General features: G+C 31.9%; 2 protein-coding genes across 3 annotated transcripts; one reads left to right on the forward strand and one right to left on the reverse strand.

The window, feature by feature from the left end:
• Positions 1 to 985: 985 nt before the first annotated feature.
• LOC111517244 (nucleosome assembly protein 1-like 1) lies at positions 986 to 6,646 on the reverse strand. Its single transcript, XM_023173326.2, has 3 exons — positions 6,513 to 6,646; positions 5,646 to 6,243; positions 986 to 1,799 (listed from the first exon to the last, which is right to left on the reverse strand). The coding sequence occupies exons 2-3, from the start codon at positions 6,237 to 6,239 to the stop codon at positions 1,260 to 1,262; spliced, it is 1,134 nt and encodes a 377-aa protein (XP_023029094.1). The 5' UTR covers positions 6,240 to 6,243; positions 6,513 to 6,646; the 3' UTR covers positions 986 to 1,259.
• A 3,745-nt stretch (positions 6,647 to 10,391) lies between these two features.
• Positions 10,392 to 16,017, forward strand: FucTB (alpha-(1,3)-fucosyltransferase 10). Of its 2 annotated transcripts, XM_023173346.2 has the most exons (6): positions 10,398 to 10,623; positions 10,679 to 10,825; positions 10,995 to 11,205; positions 11,260 to 11,443; positions 11,498 to 11,675; positions 12,779 to 16,017. In XM_023173346.2, the coding sequence occupies exons 1-6, from the start codon at positions 10,531 to 10,533 to the stop codon at positions 13,220 to 13,222; spliced, it is 1,257 nt and encodes a 418-aa protein (XP_023029114.2). In that variant the 5' UTR covers positions 10,398 to 10,530; the 3' UTR covers positions 13,223 to 16,017. The 2 variants fall into 2 exon arrangements, with proteins under 2 accessions (XP_023029106.2, XP_023029114.2); XM_023173338.2 differs by having other exon boundaries at positions 10,392 to 10,623; positions 11,260 to 11,675.
• Positions 16,018 to 19,245: the final 3,228 nt, after the last annotated feature.

Here is a 19,245-nt window from a genome sequence, read left to right on the forward strand (position 1 = left end):
TTATCGAAAATTCAAACCGTTGATTATACATAATGACAATCTAAACTGTTGAATATGACTAATTGGCCATTCGAATGGTCAGTTATAATTCATTGAGAGTCTGAACTGTCAATTATATTTTAGCATATCGACAGTTCAGACTATCGATTATAATTAAAATTTCTGTGGCCTTCCACCGTCTTCGCATTTTATAAACAAATTATCGTATAAGAAAATTGAAGAGTCTATGGGACGTCGAGAGTCCATTTTGATAAATTGAAGGGTATTTACCAGAGAAGATTAGTTAGAGCATGTGACTCTTGTTGTCGTTCGTAAGGGTGCTACAGCTCACTTCGTCAGTTTGCAATTTAGTTATTTTTTTTAACAAAGAATAGTTTACATAAATGTTAATACATCAGGTTTAAATTGAAAGAGGTACATATTTAGAAGAGCTTTTTCTTTCATTTTTTTTCTAAAAGTAACACTTAACATGTATACATTAAATTTATAAGTTTGAAAATGTCCTTATAGGACGAAACTACAGTAACGTTAGTCATAAACAAAAGTGGTAAAAACAGGAAGTTTCAATTTTTTTTTATTACTTCATTCACAACTATATTTATTTCAATTTGTAGAGAATGGAAAAATTAATAGCATAACTAACATTCAATAAACGCCATTTTATTTCAGATGAGAAAAATTATAAAAAAAGGATGGTTTCGTAACATTAGTTTGAGAACTGAAAAAATTTTTAATGTATAAATTCTGCCATATAATAAAAAGTAACGAAACCTATATTGACCGCAAATCAAACTTTGCTTAATCCAGCTTGTTCTCATTCTTATATTTTCCATTATTTTCAGCATTAGTTTTTTATTTTTTAAAGCTTCTTCATTTTATTGTTGAATTCATTAAACCTGTCATCAATTACAGTGTCAGTATATATTTCGTTTGTTTTATCGGCTGAGAAAATTATATTTTCAGGATCATAGAAAAAAAATCACTCTATTATGAAACTGTTTTAATATTTCATTCACAAAACAAATTTAGGAAACATTACAAAATTTACTAAGCACAATACTAATACTTGAGTACAACAGGACTACAACAATTTAAAATATTTTCCTAAATCAATTACAACGTTCTGTGGGTGGGTATACAATTTATACAGCCAAATAAATAGAATATTAAAAACATATTCGGTACAAAAATAAGGAGATTAACTGTAATATCAAGTGTTTTAAAGCATATATGTTGTAAACGGATAATCCCAAGATCTACTACTGCTGTTTACAGTTCTGATCTTTAGTAGTTTTACCACTGGTTTCTTTACTATCAGAATCTCCGTCTTCCTCATCATCATCTTCTTCCTCCTCTTCCTCAAATTCATCTTCGTCCTCACAGCCTTCACCAGTAAAGAAAAGCACAGCTCTGGGTACGACCCTTTCTCTGATGTAGTGACCGATTTCAAAGTCAGCGGTCAGTGTATTTCTCAAGTCTTCATCGACATCATCTTCTTTAGTATCATCGGGAATAGCAGGAGGGCTGAAGAAATTGAAGAATGAGTCATTCTGAACAGTCTTTGTAACAGTGCGAATAACGCCACGACTCTTATGTTTTTGCTTTTTCTTGACTGTTTTCAAGGTAACGTTTTTGCCCTTGTTCCAGTTAATAACGCATCCTGTGCATTTGTAGATCTCAGGACCTTCAAAGCTGAAGGGATCTTCCTCTTCTGGGGCACATTTCATTTCGTATTCTTTTGTGAGTACAAGATTGGTGAAATACTCATTTGGCGAAAAGTGAAATTCAAGAATGAAACTCTGAAAAGAAAAACCTATTATTAAAGTAAATATTTTACACAAAGTTCTCAAAACATGAAGGTATTCATCATTCTAACATATAAACTAGCACTTCGAAAGGAATGGTTCTTCAAAATTTTATAATTATCTAATATCATATCACAATATGACTTATTGTCATATGATAATATTTTCGTTGACACAGTCCGTTATTCGAATGAATGTATTACAAAATGGTTTTTGAACTACTGGAGTAATTTTTTTCCATTATTCTTCGTTGCAAGGTTTCACTAATAATTTCACCTGTATTTTTTGGCAATGTTCATTATAATATTCATAAATTGAATTGGCTTCAATATTCCTGAGAGTCCAGGTAACATTATTTTATCAAATATTTGAAACCCGGAATTATAAAGAATTAATTTTTATTTCACAATATTATATTCCCTTGTTAATTGAATAATCATTACGAAAATACAGACCCATATTTAAAATTTGAGGGTGGTCCAACCTGTATAAAAATTCAATGACATATTCTGATAGCCAATTGTTTTTTTTTCGTTAATCAGCTGTCACCCCCATACGAACGACAACTCTCAGAAGTTGAGAAACTTGTGCGAGCTAAGAACTAATGAGTCTTACCTTTTAACGTGTGATTCCTAACATGGTAACAATTGAAAGTTCTCATTGCAATGTTTGAACATTTTTTCAATATTTCTGTGTACAAAGAATCTCTTACTATTTGAGAGATCTTAATGCATATATTCGCAATTGGATAGCAATTTATAAATGAAAATGCCCTTAAAACCTGCCCTGTAGCAAAGCACAAAATATATGCTTTCCTGTTTCATCATAAAGGCACACAATGTCTTCCAACAGTCCGAAGTCTCATTATATAATTCAGACGACAATGACCAGTGAGAAGGGTTGTGAGACAACATAGGTCTAACAACTGTTTGGAAATATAATTTGAAGCATGTTTAAATGCCTCATAAAGGTAACAAAAGTACTACCTAATTTACATCCAAAAATATTGTGAATATCAAAAATTAATTCATATAATTGAAGTGAAGTGGCACGCTACTGAATACTTTCAGAATTTCCTAACATGAGTATCAGCTGTCAACACCTATCTCAATCTGACATCTATGCTTCCGAACAGATATGCTTGTTAACTGCCACCAAAATAACCTTTCTACTCCCTTTACAATTGCAAGGTGCATAAGTAACTGCATCATTAGGATTATATGATACCGCCATATAATTATTGTGGTCACGACTAAATAAACATTCTCTAACAAAAGTGAACATTGCTTTCACTTGAACTATTTTCATAACCTTTTTGTTAGTAAAAGTAAAAAGCCTAAATTCACTTTATTCCGGATCTCAAAACCTTTGTGCCAAAGGTAATTGCCTAGGATGAACACCCACCTTAAGTAGCTAATTGGTAAAAATTAAAAATCAGTAATTGGCAGGATCCTTATGGCTCTAAACAAACACAAGTTTTTCATTTCCCTAATATATGCCTTATCAGTGGCTACATATAGTTCATTTGCATCAAAATAGTGGCATCTTCAGTTCGGGAAGTAAGTACTTCCCGAACTGGCCGGAAAGAATATTAATATGAAAAATGACAAATAAAACTCCCTGTTTTTTACCACTTGTATACATTCGAAAATGTCCTTGTAAAAAAAAGTAAATGTAGCCACAAGGTTGGTTATGAAATAAAGAAATTGGGAGTCAATAAATTGATGGATGTAGCCATTACTAGGTGGTAGAAAATCATTATGAAAAGAGAAATGAAACTTTATGTTTTTTACCACTTTTATTTGTAACTAAAGTTACTGCAGTTTCGTCCTATACAGACATTTTCAAACTTATACAATAATTAAAAATGATTCATTATGTAAGCCATTATATACCACCCCTGTAGGTACTAATAGAGGTACTTGGCTTGATTGAGTACCTGAATTTACAGTTCACAATGCGGATCTGCCAATTTAAAAACCGGCGTGTAAACTAAGTCCGGCCGTACACGGACCACATGTTTGCAGTTGAGGCAACCACAACATTGTGGCCACGTTGACTGCACTTCGCGGTTGACCCAAAAACATTTTTGTGGTCGACTTGCTGTCATATAAACCGCACTTGCAGTTGAGGCGACTGACATAAAAAATTGAATGCTGTGAGACCAATATGTACGTGGTTGGGTACGACTGCAAGTTTGTGGTTAGTGTACGGCGGATGCCGCGATGACATCTCGGCGGAGATCAGCAGCAAGTTGACTGCAGAAGTCCGTTTTGACTTTTGTGAACGCTCGTGTACGTGTAGTACAGTATTTCTTATGGGCGGCTTGAGATCGCTGGAACGCGACTGCAATTGTGTGGTCGATCCGACCGCAAAATGTGGCTCATGTACGGGCGCTCTAAATCGATGTGATCATTTAACAGAACATTTAACATTGCAGGTGCAACCTGTTAAATGATCAAATCGATTTAGTTTACTCGCCGGTTTTTAAATTGGCAGATCCGCATTGTGAACTGTAAATTCAGGTACTCAATCAAGCCAAGTACCTCTATTAGTACCTACAGGGGTGGTATATAATGGCTAGTGTAATGAATCATTGTTAGTTTATTGTATAAGTTTGAAAATGTCCTTGTAGGACGAAACTGCAGTAAAGTTAGTTACAAATAAAAGTGGTAAAAACAGAAAGTTTCATTTCTCTTTTCAAATTGGGAGTCTTCAACAGCAAACAATTCAACAAATTCATTAGAGAAGTAAATAATGTAACATATCTAATGCTAAATGTAATTTTAACAAAATATTATCAACATAATTTGCTTCATTTTTAGGTAGCAACAAATATTGAGTTATCTAGAGCGTGTAGATGGGGAGATCTAACAAAAAAGTAAAATGATCTAATAAATGACAAGGACGACAGGTTGCTTGTGAAAATACCAGATTACAGAACACATTGAGAGAACTTTTGTTATAATTGGGCAAAAAACCTGCTGTTTTATAGGCAATATTCATCTTTATGGCCATCCCATACTCCACGTAACATTATTCGTGAATTTTTTTGCTGATAATGGTGGTGGAAATTTGAAGAAACGCGGTGGCTGGAAGCCTACCACTATTTCGAAAGGATATATAGACAATTCATTCACAAACAAAATTGTTGCTAAGACCATTCAAAAATTATCAGATGAAAACAATCAATGTAAAACAGAAACTTTACATTCCTGTTCTGTCTTCAGCATTCGAATAAACCAAGCATTTCAAACAAATTGAATCCCTTCAATATCCGCAATTGCTCGAATTTTCAAATAAATATTAACATAATTAAGATTCAGAATGTTTCTGTTAGTACCTATCTTCTGTTCGAATTTCAATACTTGATACAAATAAGAATTAAAATGTTCAAAATTTTGTTCTACAAAGAAATTTAACAAAAAATGTGTCTGATTAGTTACTCTACATGCCAAGAAAATATTGTATGCGATACTTCCAAAAACAGTTTTTTTGGACCAGCAGACTTCCAGGACTCACCTATGACTCATTCTAGAATTCTGTCTACTCGTCCAAAGAACACAACAGTATATTTCGAACTTGTTAAGTAAATTATTATATTTTATTATGCTCATCATGATTACTGTTGATATCTTCTAAAGTAATATTTTGTGAGGTTGTTTGTTGCTCGATCAGCCCACAAATATCATTAGATTACAGGTAATTATTCATGATGATTAAACTTCATTATTGTCGAATGAAAATGTGTATGTTGCTTGAAAAAAATTTAAATATTGTGCTACCCTTGATGATGAAAAATTATCTATTGACATAAATAAAAGTCAAAGTACATCTTACCATTGGATCTTCCTTGCAAATAGTCTTGATATCAGTCAAGTGTTTCAGAATGGGAACATCATGTGGTTGAACCATTTCAGATAGTAAGTTGACATTTCTAAAAATTGTCAACCAAAATTCAGGAATTCCTTTCACGTCTTTGTCTTCCTTCTTGGCATCTTCTATGGTGAGTTTATCTTTCAAAGCATCAGGAAGATCTTCCTTTTCTTTGGTATTTTCGCCAATTTCTTCTTCGTTATCGGAAGGCCATTGAGATTCATCGTCGGTTGGTTCATATAAACCATTAACGATAGTATTTCTCTTCTCATAAAGAGGCACATAGAGCCTGTGATATTTGCATTCCAATTCATGCACTTCTTTGAAAAACTTTGATTCAATATTCGTAGCTTCTAACTGAATTTTTTTCAGAGCTTTAATTCTCCTTTTCACAGAATCCGGTAGCAGAGCCAGCATTTCAGCATGTCGCTGACTCTGTATAGCGGCCAGAACGTTTGGAAAATCTAGGATTCTGGCGATGTTTTGTCCAGTCTCTTCCTCTTCGACTGATTCTACTTCGTCACCACAATCTCCGGGTTTTTCGTGTTCAGTTGTCATTTTGCTACAAAAACGCCAGTAAGATTTACTTTGTTTTAGGAATGAAAATCGTGAAAGAACAATGAAAACCGGCTAGAATAATAGAGAAAATTTATTACGTGATAACTACGTTATTAAGAAACTTAGTACACGTGCTCATAAACCCGAAATAAAAAATGTCAAATTATATTCAATTTCAGACGTAATTCATAAACAATTGAGCGTGAAAAAATCTTCAATACAACCTCTGACGAAACTATTAGGAATAAATTATTGAAGTTGTCACTGCCTCACCTCTTTCGATTTACAATTAATGCAGCTGCCAGCGAACAACCAAAATGCCTGCTCTGTTAACGGCGGCAAACCGAAGAAAGACAGAAAACTGCGAAGTTGGACCCGTTAACCTTGACTTGAATATTAAAAAAGTTCACTGTCAAAATTTACAAAACTTGCGCAGTTGATTTTATTACCGGTGATGCCAAACCAACAAAAACAGAGAAAAGGCCTACCATTTTTTCCTTTACATTAATTGATATCGAAATCTCAACGCATACATTTTTCAAAATAATCAAATTTGAAAATACTCTACGTCTACAATTTAAACTCAATTTGACGTTAAACTCAACAGTTGGCGCCACTCGCCTACAAATACCGTAGAAAAGATGAAATTTTCAACGTGAATCGAATGTCTTGGAAACCGGACTGGGCCCGACACCACAATTTTATTAATTTGCTTGTATCTATACCAGATCCTGCCATAAAATACAAAATTGTCAAAAAAAATATAATGAATCAGTTTATTGTTACCCTTAGAATTAAATGATTTGCCTTTATTGTTTAACGTCAACAGTATGTAATGATTAAATTAGTTTGTAATAGAATTGTAAGTTTTCAAAGAATGTCATCTCGTCATTTGTTATTCTAAAGGCTAGTTCATGTTGGAACGAACATCGCATAAAAAGTGCGATTTAAAATGGCGTCGTGTTTATCGTAAAAAATTGAATTTTTTTGCGATTTCCGCAAAATATTATACGTCAATATACAATGAGGTTATATTTCTTTGACTCTCGTTTTTTAAGCCCATACATCGAAATTGAATCCGAAATGGACGAATGTGTCAGGTTGTTCAAATTATATCAACTTTACCGTAAAAAGCTTCACTGAGGAAACCCCGTCTTTATAGTGGAAAATATTTTCAAAAATAGAAGAAAATATGGAGAATATCTCAATCTTGTGGCTGAAATAAATGAGAATTAGTGATCCAGAGAAATATTTCAACTATTTCAGGCTCACTCTCTCATTATTCAATGAATTATTGAATTTGGTTGGCCCCTCATTAAAAGAACACTCATTCTGCAAAAAAACCCTCACCCCTGCAGGCAGTAACGTTAAGATAAGTGGTTTGAAGACACGCTTCTATTAAACAAAACTTGAGAAATTGTTAGTCCTATATTCTGATATGATGGGGTCTAGTCTTAAAAGTCGTAATTCGTATGAGTCGTATGTCATTATTCAAGTTCATGTAATAAAATTTATAATTCAACAATGAAATCCCTAGATATTGCCCGCTTCAACATGAACAGGATATTTTGACAATTGAGGCAAATTTGCGGAAACGCAAAAATATTATCGCAATCGTTCTAATATGAACTCGCCATAACGATGCATATCACCATCTTGCTTATGGTTGATATGCTCTGCGGCAGCTGTCTCTACCCGCTACCCGCTTTACATTCAGAGCCATCAAATTCAAGTAATCATATTCAAATAACACTTTATGGTTAGATGTTAGATTTCCACTAGACATATAATAATAAACAAAACCACAAGTATTTCACTATACTCTACTGTGCTGGAGACGAAAACACATGAGGAAGCTATTTTTTAGCGAAACACATGTGTATTTATAAACTTTTCAGTGAGAATCTCTCAATAAAATGTTACTTGAACTCATAACTATATCTTAGTACTAAAACGCGCTTGTGTGGGTGCTACTAATATACTACTGAACCATATTTGGGCAATCTAATCATTTCATACGTCAATATTTAGCTGTATATTAGGAACTGAGAAGTAGTTAGAACCTAGGTATCCCGTTGTAAACAATGCTATGATGCCATTTTTCGAGTTGTCGTCACTCATGTTAAAGTGAATTATTTATTAATGTAATATTATAAAATAATATTGAACGAAAGTAATTTTTAGTGAAGGAAAATCAGTTTTTTATCGATCTTTTTTTGGGTATTTTCACCTTCTAAAATATGAAAATTATAATGGAGAATTTTATACAGGTGTAGAAAGGGCAAACTTTTTAGTTTACCCCGATAAGTTAATGCGTAAAATCAAGGTACATTTCACAGAAGTTGAGAAATAATAATCAGTAAAGGAATAACTGCATATATATTTGAATTTTTCGTCAATTTCTATTCTATTATTTTTTAGCTATTTTGTTTTATAGGCAAAATTGTTAAATACCACAAGTTACTGATGAATAAAACGTTTTTCTTTATGAAAAGACTTATATTTCACGCAGTAAGTTATCGGGGTAAACTGAAATATTTGCTCTTCCTACACCTGTATAAATTTCTCCATTATGATTTTAATATTTTTCAGATTGTGGAAGGTGAAAATACCCAATAAAGATCGATGAAAAATAATATTGTTATATTTCCAATAGTGCAAATCGGTTTATCTGTTGTAATACAATGAATTATTTCATTGAGTAATGTGCTAATTCGGACAGAAGAGGAAACAAATAGAGTAAAAAATATAAGAGCAGCATCAAATTTAAATTTAAAAATGATTTACAAGATAGATAACAAATAGAGAATCGAATTATAAAAAAATCTTTAATATATAAATAGATGTATATGTAAAACATTAAGGAGTTGAGCACATCATCGGCCTATTTAGTTTGAATATGTATTTTGCATGAAATCAAGTACAAAATAAAAACAATTTTGTATAAGGTACACTGTTTGATTTTCCTTTTGAACGATTAAAATTCAATTTAGGCAATTTATATGAAAGTTTGTTAAATAATTTAACATCTAAAGAATTTTGTAATGACATTTCAAATCTAAATCTTGGCTGTCCCGCATTTCTAATTTCATAATTATAAATCTGGGTGTTTTGAGAGTAGTGTTTTGTTTTCATATACCTATTTGTAACAGTAAGTAGAAAATCAACATGCAAGCAAAGACATTATTCCCATTTTCTAAAAGTGGTTGAAAGTCTGCGTCGAATGGAGCTCCAGCTATAATTCTGATGACTACCCCAATGGAGTATCCCATGTGACAGGTGACAGTGAAAAAGGAAATGTAAAGTAAGTTTATTTAATATGTTAAATACTCAAATATGTTTATAGCAAGTCATATACAATCAAAGTAAGTCATAAATATTGGACAACACAAACAATATCTAAAATATTCTGCAGTCAGAAAAAAATGTCTACACATGTCAACACAAAGCTTGACCGACCTACAAATGAAAAAAAAGAAGAAATAAGACATAAACTATTGTCAAAATTACGTTGTAGACCTAAAGATACAAGATATCGAAACTAAAACATATAAGTATTTTCCTCGCATAAAGAAATATTTCTTTACAACACCATGTGAAATGGAATTCATACTTCTGTACCAGAATTCAATAAATTCATTAAATTACTAACAGTTTAATAAAAGTTAAAACCAGTTTAGTAGCCTAGAAAAGCAAAATGAAATAATACGTATCCTGATGTAGTTGATTAAATTATTATGGAATTAAAGGATTTTCAATGGATGCAAACTGACGATTTCGAGAATTTGTCGAATTGAGATCAGTAGTTGGGAATATGAAACGGAATCGTTTAAAGAATGAAAATGAGTACAACTACGAAGGAGAAATTTTGAAATCTTGGAACAGATTACCTTACAGTTTTACAAATTGAAAGATTTAGCTTTGCAAAAATTTTTTTCATCCACATATTTTTGTGAGACAGTGTTCTCAGCATTAAATAATATTAAGACAAACGGAATCGGTTAACAGATGGAATCAGTAACGCTTGCTTGGCGTTGAAATGCAACGATTATGTCCATAATCGTTAGTTGAAATGTACCAAGTATAAACCCGAAAAAGAAGATTTAACAGACAAACTTGAGGACTGGTGGATAATTTTACAATTAGGAAGTGGCAACACTGGTTTCTATGCATCTTTGCCACAGTATTTCTGTATATATACAAAATACCGTGTCTTTGCTGTTTCCTTGACTTTTAACCTAGTTGACTGGGTGTTTGTAAATAAGGGTACGAGAATTATAATACAGTAAAAATGATCCCCTATAGTTATTTGAAAGTATTGAAACTAGGGGGGAGGTTAAGCAAAATTTTAATAGGGATTTTCATTATCTACCATGTTATCAAGGTGATTACAGGGAACTTTGGATGAATTAAAAATACTTAATATCTCTGATTTATAGATATTTCAAAATAACACAAAGAAAGTGGTTTTAATTTGGTGGACCCCATTTATGCCTGCCTCCAACAGAATAATAAAATGTTATGGTGGAGAATATGAATGTATAGTAACTAGTGATAGATCATTCACGAATCACATTGATTTGGGAGTGAGTTCTTGTTTTATTTAAGGTTGATTCATGTAGCAGTCCAAAGTTGAGTTGTAAGAATTCATGTTGACCAATGTTTGTATTCATGAATGTTCCCATTGAACTACTTAGGATTGATGCATAAATAAATCTTCATCATTTATCTCTTCTATCATAATTCTATATTCAGGCTTTTTTAATATATGGTAGCCACATTGAAAACAATGATTTTCCTCTACCTAGAACTGCATCATGGGCCATATTTCACGAAGAATCACCAAAAAATTATGCCCCATTTCTATTTGAAATTCAACATTTGTTTAATATTACCTCCACATTTAGCAGATACAGTGATTTTCCAATAACCTTGCAGTATCTGGCAAATCTCATGTCTATAACAGGTATTATTAATACAAAAGTTATCTCATCCTCTCCAGTATCTTTTTATTTTTCAGATAACAAATATTATATTCCCGTAGAGATTAAAAACACTTATTTGAAAACACAAGCTCCAGTGTTATATATTCAATCTGACTGTGACACACCACTAGGAAGAGATTATTTGGTGAAAAAATTGGCCAAATATGTTGAAATTGACAGTTATGGTAAATGTCTTAAAAATAAAGAATTTCCGAAAGAGTATGTTATCTATATGATCAATTGCACCAAGTACTTTTGCAATTTCTTTTTCAGATTAAAAACTGTATTTCCTTTGGACCTTTATAATAATGAATATTTGGAGTTTATATCTAAATACAAATTCATAATTGCATTTGAAAATGCAATATGTGATGACTATGTTACAGAAAAGTTTTGGAGACCAATTATTGTTGGTTCGATTCCCATATATTTAGGGGCCCCCAATATTGAAGTATGTATATTGTTTATAATATAACCTGAACTGAATTACTAACAATGATGGTCATATCCAAAAATTTCATTAGTTCAGACTTCTGTTGTCTAACATGATATAAAATAATTTGAAATCCCTGAAATAATCAATAAAATTAAAAAGAATAGCTGAAAATAACAATTATATTAAGCAAAAAACCCTGAACTGAAATTACAATAAAATAAAAGACATGCAACAATTGAACAATTAAAAAGAAATAAAAATTAAAATATTTCAACCCAAGTTACTTCACGACGTTTCAATTGTTAGTATCCACAATCGTCTTCGGGTGATGACAAACATCATAATTTTTATTCCATTTTTCAATTGTTTTGTATTTTATTTTTATTTCAGTTCAGGATTTTTTGCTTAATATAATTGTTATTTTCAGCTACACTTTGCTGTTTGACTTTCCGAGTTCCAAATGGTTTTTTTTTCCATTTCAAATTTTCAACAAAGATGTCGTTGATTATTCGCATGTCTTTCCATGGTAAAAAGATTTCAAAGGCTAAGTACTGATTTGTATAATATGTTTATGTTCCTTTTGACATTACAAAATTGTATAGGAAAGGTCAGTAATGCAACCTTAAAAACCGACTGTATACAATGTTATCACATATGGTTGCCGAAAAAAAAAATTGGTGAATGATAAAGGTTCATATTTTAATTGTCCAAAAAAGTGTTAATTTGTAGTCTTTGAATAAATGCAAATAAATGCGTACGTTTTCAACATTTCGCAGCTTCTTCAAACTTTCTTTCAAACCAGTGTTCCCCTTTGCGGATTATTTCACCTTTTGTTAGTTTTTTTTGCTGGGTGTTTTTCTTGTGCTCGCTATCACAAACTTTCAACGATCCCTTGGTTTCTCTGATATGACTTGCCTTATTCACGTGGTATCCAGTGAAATTAATTCTTGGAGTAGTTTTTGCATTTAGTTTTTGTAAGGTTGCTACAGATCTAACACTATCTATAGATGGATAGATCGCTGATAGATCTTAGAGTTTCCCATGAACAAAATTAACAAAAAAAAAGTGTTGATTATTCATTCATTAGAGAATGCTCTCCATAGTTTGATACTTTTTAGGATTGGCTTCCCAATGAACAGTCTGCTATTTTAGTAAAAAATTTCAAGAATATGAAAGCAGTAGCAAATTTCATCAATATATTGAATAAAAATGATACATTGTATGAAAGTTTCCTGGGACATAAGTTATCTGGACGAATTACAAATAGTTTACTGGAAGAAAATGTATTGAGCCAACATCCAATTACTGGTTTTGAATGTTATGTTTGTAAACGTGTACACGAAAATAACTTTGAAGTAGAACATCCAAAAAGAAATGTTTACAAATGCCCAAAACCTATTCCTCAAAGCGATGAAGAAAATACTTGGAATCAACATTGGGATATTGGCAAGTGCCAGTCGAAGGCTTTGGAGTTATTGCTACAAAAAGGAAAGCCATATTCTAATGATGAGTTTGAGCAACTGTGGAAAACTTTTTTACAGGAAAGAACTTGTTATGAGTGACCACTTCTGAATTACACTGTGATATTTTTTGTATATGTTGAGAAATAAACAAAGTATATTTCATGCAAACATTTGTTCCAATTTTTTTTATATATTTATAACTATTCGAAAATTGATTTAAAGACTACACGTGGCATTTTTTTAGACTGAATTGTAGGTCCCACTTTTTATCCTACATAGAAATTCCAGTTTAGTATATTTCTCTACATAACATTGAGAGAGAAAAATCCGGGTTAGTAGGCCTGAAGTACCGAACGTTTCGTCTGAAACTGCGGCAGACCATGAGTGCTATGTATTTTTACTGTGAAGATTAATGCTATATCTCGAAGTCTCAGCAACGAACGATTAGCAAGCTAGTGTTCACTCGTATTTATACTTTTAGAGTCAGAGTCATTAAATGCAACTTTGTCCAATCCTACTGAAAATCACAGAATCAAATTTTGGATGGAGCAACTGAAATCAACTTTTATATTCCCAGCCACGGAATTGTAACGTGGGTTAAAAGTCACTGAATGTAATATTTGTTTGATTCAGTGGCTTCAAACACAAAATTTGTATTCGAAGATTTCAAACGACGTAAGATTTCTTGATTTTGAACACGAACAGCTAAATTTAATGGCTTGACAAGATGGTATTTAGTGGTAATAGTGCATTTGGCGAGTTTAAACAAACACAAGTTGCATTTGGTGGTTCAGAAAATAGTAACATTCAGTCATACAAACATCAAATTTCGTTTCCCCAGAGTTTTCATCCAGGTTTCAATTCAATAAAAATCGTATACCATTTGAAAAAATTTATTTTAGAATAATTATTGTCATTCCTCCTTTGAGTGTGAACAAATATATATTAGGCACTCACCAATTAAAACGAATACAATTTATCTAGGTATTGAAGCGTTTCACACTGATTCAACTTTCTTATCACATTTCATAAAAGCTAAGAATAAAGATGACTTTTATTGTATAAGTAATGAAAATATAAAAGGATATAATCATATTCCACTATTTATATCACTTGGAAAGAAAGTTTTTGCCAAGCCAAAAACTTTCTTTCCTAAAAATTAGTTACTCTTAAAAATAAAACCCCTTCAATTTATATCACTTGTCCTTGAAGTACATGTGACCGAAAATAAGTTAACATTTCCATATGATAAATGGGATAACTATTTGGAAGCACACAGTTGAAATCTCACTAATAACAACTGTCATATTCCTCTTCAAAGTCACCTTATCCATTGAGCATTTTGCATCTTCACCTCAAATTACAAATATCATTGCAGTTTAATTTGTCGTCATCAGTAAAAGTATTTTTCTCTACAACTCTAATTCAAACTGTAATGAAATTCAGTTACAACTAAAATAACAGTGATATACACTGAGACAATTGAGACGTCTGTTTCTTTCTTCTATTTTAAGTAATTCCGTAAGTACAACCTAAAACCACTCCTCAAGGTTCTGTCCAGATCTAATAGATTCTATATTTTGAAAAAATTAACATTAAGCAATGAATCTTTATGAATGTAAAGGCCACAGAAGTTCCCTCCAAAAAGTTACTGTGCAATATGAACTCTTCTATCGATTGTATTGACTGCTGCTCCCTCTGAGTCACTATTGATTGTATCACTTATTTTCCCGAGAAAACGTTCAGTTTGCCACGGCTTGGGTATCAGTGTGAACAAGAGGATTTTATATGTTATTGTTGAGCCTAGTCTATATCTACAATGAATCCTTAATTCTTCCATATTACTCAACACAATTTTGAATGCAAATGAATTGAAAACATTCATTATTATATTACAAATGTATAAGAACACAGAGTCGAATTGAACTTGAATTGATAACATTTTTAAATCCAAATGAAAAGAATGATTTTTTGAATTTGTTGTTCTGAAAACTTATTCAGATTCATTAGAGATGTACAAAAAATACCCAAGTCGAATTGAACTTGATTATGAACTTTTTTTAAGAAAAGGTCCAATAGATTTTTTTCTGTAGAAGTGTTCATTTTACACAGTAACTTTTAGGTTTGTCAAACTTGCAATTTATCCATCATATATAAAGAGTATGTATTAAAATCCATAATTTAAAATTAAAATTACAAAAAAATTAATCCCACAAATAATGTCATTCTAAGAATACCAAAACCACTGATTCACTAATATTTCACCTGAATTGTGCGGCATTTCATTCATGGAAGACAGCAAAATCTAAAAAAATGTGATAGAGCTTTTTACGAGATTCCTCAAAATAATTCCTAACAAACTAACCATATATTTTTGTTAACGAGTAAAATTGGATTCACAGTGAGTGCTCAATTTGTGGTTTTTTGTTTAAGACATAAATATGTGAAATGGCATGAGTCATCATAAGTCTTAGTAGAATGAATCTGATGGAAACTACTTTTCTTTGCATGATATTTCAAAACAAATCACTAGCTTTGAGACTGTGCCAGAACCATAAGCAATAAATACACTTTCTAATTGACTATAAGTTTAAATTTTGTATAAAATTTTAATTATTCTGCTGGAGCAGTTAATTATAATATCTTGAATAGCAGTATGTAAAAGTTATCTGTAATATTGTTTTTTCAAAACAAATTTCTACAAAAAAAATAAATAAAGTAATGTAATGTTACAGTTCGCAAAAGAGTATAGTATTAGAAACATTTTCATAATATTAGAAACATTCAGTATTTCATGCTAAAGAATATACAGAAATTAAATCAGGAAATCAAGGTTGCTATGGATGTGGTCTTCTAACGAACCCATATTGTTGACCTATGTGGAATGGGATCCAGAACTTAATGACAAATCAAAAATTCTTTTTCTTATTGTATGTTGTTGTATTGTGAGACAATATTGAAAATAGTGTTGTATACAATAGTGTTGAATTATATTTCATTAAGTGATTGTTTTGTCCTTGTTTATTTATGTTCTATTGAAAAAAAAAATGATGTATAGTTGCTATAAATAAAGTTAATGTTTTTGCCGTAGTTGAAATTCGCCCACAACTTTATCTTTCATATAAAAAGTACTCTGTGTTTAATTAGTTTCTACAACAGGTTATGGGCTCAGAGTACCTTGCTCTGCATATCTGAAGAAAGTATAAAGAATTTACTGCATTTTCAAGGAAAATAATAAGTTGCATTATTATTCTGACATTGACAACTTAATTGCTGAACATGGCGCAAACTGAGACTGCAAGAATTGTGAAGTTCGATGGTACCAATTTTCAGTTGTGGAAATTCAGTGTTTCCATTGTGTTGAGAGCCAATGAGTTGATGGATATAGTAACCGAAAAAAAACTGCCTTAAGTACCTCAAATACTGATGAAGTAAAGAAATGGGAGAAGAAAAATAACAAAGTTATGGTTATATTTCTATCATCTAACAATGAAGATCAGTTAAATTGTCTAGTTAACTGCCAAACTGCCGGTGAGATGTGGAAGAAACTGATTATGGTACACGAGCAAAAGACTGAAGTATCAAAACATATGATGTATCAGAAATTCTACGAGCTCAATATGTCCAAAACTCAAAATATTGCCAATTTCGTTGCCGAAGTTGAATCCATAGTAAAGCAGTTGAAAGATATGGGTGAAGATATATCAGATGTTGCTGTTATTTCAAAAATCATCAATAGCCTTCCACCCAAATTTGCAATGCTAGTGACTGCATGGGATTCAGTTGATTCCAGTAAACAAATTCTCTCAGATCTTATAGCTAGACTTCTGAAAGGAGCAGAAGTTATCTGTTTCAGATAACAAGGATGACAGTCTTGCTCTCCAAATTCAATCCATGAAAATACGCCACAATCCGAAAAATTCCACTAGAAAATCAAACATCCAAGAATTGAAACAGAAAACGATATGCGGATGTTGCAAGCAGTTAGGTCATTGGTGGAGAGAGTGTCCGAGCCGAAAAAAAAAAGAAATTTGATAAATTCCATTCCAAAAATGAATCAATCAGCGAAAATTCCAAAGAAGTTCTCATTTGTGATCTACCAACTGATATAGAAGATTGGGTTGAGAATGAAGAAAATGAAGACGACATATGGTTGGCTGATACTGGCACAAGTGCACATATGTCATTTAGAAAATAGTTTCAGATGAAATTTCTGTTCGAGTTGCAGACAATAAACTCGTAAAAGTGACAGCTGTTGATGATATTAACGTGAAAGCAAATATTAATGGTGTTTGGAAGGACAAGGTAATCACAGACGTCCTATTCATACCAGAATTGAGGAGAAATTTGTTATCTGTCGGAAAAATAACTGATAAAGGTTTCGTTATGACTGCTCAAAGAGATAGATGTGAATTTCGCAATGCTTCTGGTTGAACTATCCTGGTCAATCTGAAGTATGTGCGAGACACAATAAATAGTGGTGCAGTTGAAGGGGCAAGTCTTGAAGATGAATCTGATTTATTTTGTGAAGGTTGCAAGTTTGGAAAGCAAAATAGAAGAAGTTTTGTCAAATCTCAACGTCCCAATGTAGAAAACCCAGGAGAATTTATTCATGCGGATGTTTTCGGTCCATCAAATATAGTATCTCCTAGTGGATCAAGATATTTTCTTTTATTCAAGGACGACTGCATTGGTTTCCGAAAGGTCTATTTTCTGAAACATAAATCAGAATTTTTTGAAAAATTTATCGAATTTGAAGTCCTGACAAAACGACAGACCGGAAATGTCATAAAAATATTTCGATTTGATAACATAACTGAGTTTGTAAATGAGAGAATGCTAAATTTCTTTAGAGAAAAAGGTATTTTGTACGAGACCTCAGCTCCTTATGCTCATGAACAAAATGGAAAAACAGAAAGAGATATAAAAACTATCACTGACAGTGCAGGTTCCATGTTGAATTCGAAAAATTTGAGTTTGGAATTATGGACTGAAGCTGTGAATACTTCGGTATATGTTCTAAATAGATGAGTCTGCAAACAAACAGATCAGGCAACACCATATGAAAAATGGTTTGTAAGGAAGCCCAATATAAAACACCTCAGGATCTTTGGAACAGTAGCATATATGTATAATCCAAAAGAACTGAGTAAGAAATGGGACCCGAAGAGTAGAAAAATTATTTTTGTAGTATATGAGAAAAAATTGCCAAATTATCGACTATGGAATCCATCAAAGAGAAAAATTTATGTCAGTGCTAATGTTCATTTCTGCGAAACAGATTTTGATATTCAACAAAAAGTACAAAATCACATTAAAATCAAGTTGACTTTTGAAAATGAAGACAAAACTCTTCATGTCCGAGTGGAAGAAAATGAAAATGTAAGCAGTGAAGATAATGATGATGAAAGAAATAATGATCCAGAAAATTCGAGAGAGAAAAGATACAATTTACGTGACAGATGTCAAATACAACAACCAAAATATTTATCTGCTATGATTGCTGATTTTGATATTCCATCTACATACGAGCAAGCAATCAATTCAAATGAATCCGATCACTGGTTGTCAGCTCTGAGAGAGGAAATTGATTCACTCATGAAATCTAATACTTGGATATTTCAAGAAGCTCCAGAATATGCCAACATAATTGACTGTAAATGGGTATTTCAAATCAAAAAAGGTCTATCTGGAAAAGAAAGATATAAAGCCAGATTGGTTGCCAGAGGATTTGCTCAAAAAGAAGAAATTGACTATCATGAAACATTGTTGAAAGTGGAAAGGTGTCTATCAAATACGTGGAATCTGAACTTCAGTTGGCTGATATGACAAAACCTTTATCAAGAGACAGGAATTAGTTTTTGCGTTCCGAACTGAATATTTTAGATCTTAATGAAATAGGAAGAGCGTTGAATTAGATTTCATTAAGTGATTATGTTTTGTCCTTGTTTATTTATGTTCTATTGAAAAAAAAGATGTATAGTTGCTATAAATAAAGTTAATGTTTTTGCCGTAGTTGAAATTCGCCCACAACTTTATCTTTCATATAAAAAGTACTCTGTGTTGAATTAGTTTCTACAACAAATAGTAAAAACATATAAGTTGTTCGAACTATCTTTGAA

The sequence above is a fragment of the Leptinotarsa decemlineata genome, unplaced genomic scaffold (genome assembly GCF_025532065.1).
Source record: "Leptinotarsa decemlineata unplaced genomic scaffold, Ldec_3_MD MMD2_tig00026336_RagTag_RagTag, whole genome shotgun sequence".
NCBI lineage: Eukaryota > Metazoa > Arthropoda > Insecta > Coleoptera > Chrysomelidae > Leptinotarsa > Leptinotarsa decemlineata.

Bases quoted from the DNA above. Each gene is read 5' to 3' on its own strand.
- LOC111517244 (XM_023173326.2), bottom strand. From the start codon at position 6,239: ATGACAACTGAACACGAAAAACCCGGAGATTGTGGTGACGAAGTAGAA. The intron at 1,800-5,645 runs GTAAGATGTACT...TTTTCTTTTCAG, and splicing joins TTTGCAAGGAAGATCCAATG to AGTTTCATTCTTGAATTTCA.
- FucTB (XM_023173338.2), top strand. From the start codon at position 10,531: ATGATCCCCTATAGTTATTTGAAAGTATTGAAACTAGGGGGGAGGTTA. The intron at 11,206-11,259 runs GTATTATTAATA...TTTATTTTTCAG, and splicing joins AAATCTCATGTCTATAACAG to ATAACAAATATTATATTCCC. The intron at 11,676-12,778 runs GTATGTATATTG...GATACTTTTTAG, and splicing joins TAGGGGCCCCCAATATTGAA to GATTGGCTTCCCAATGAACA.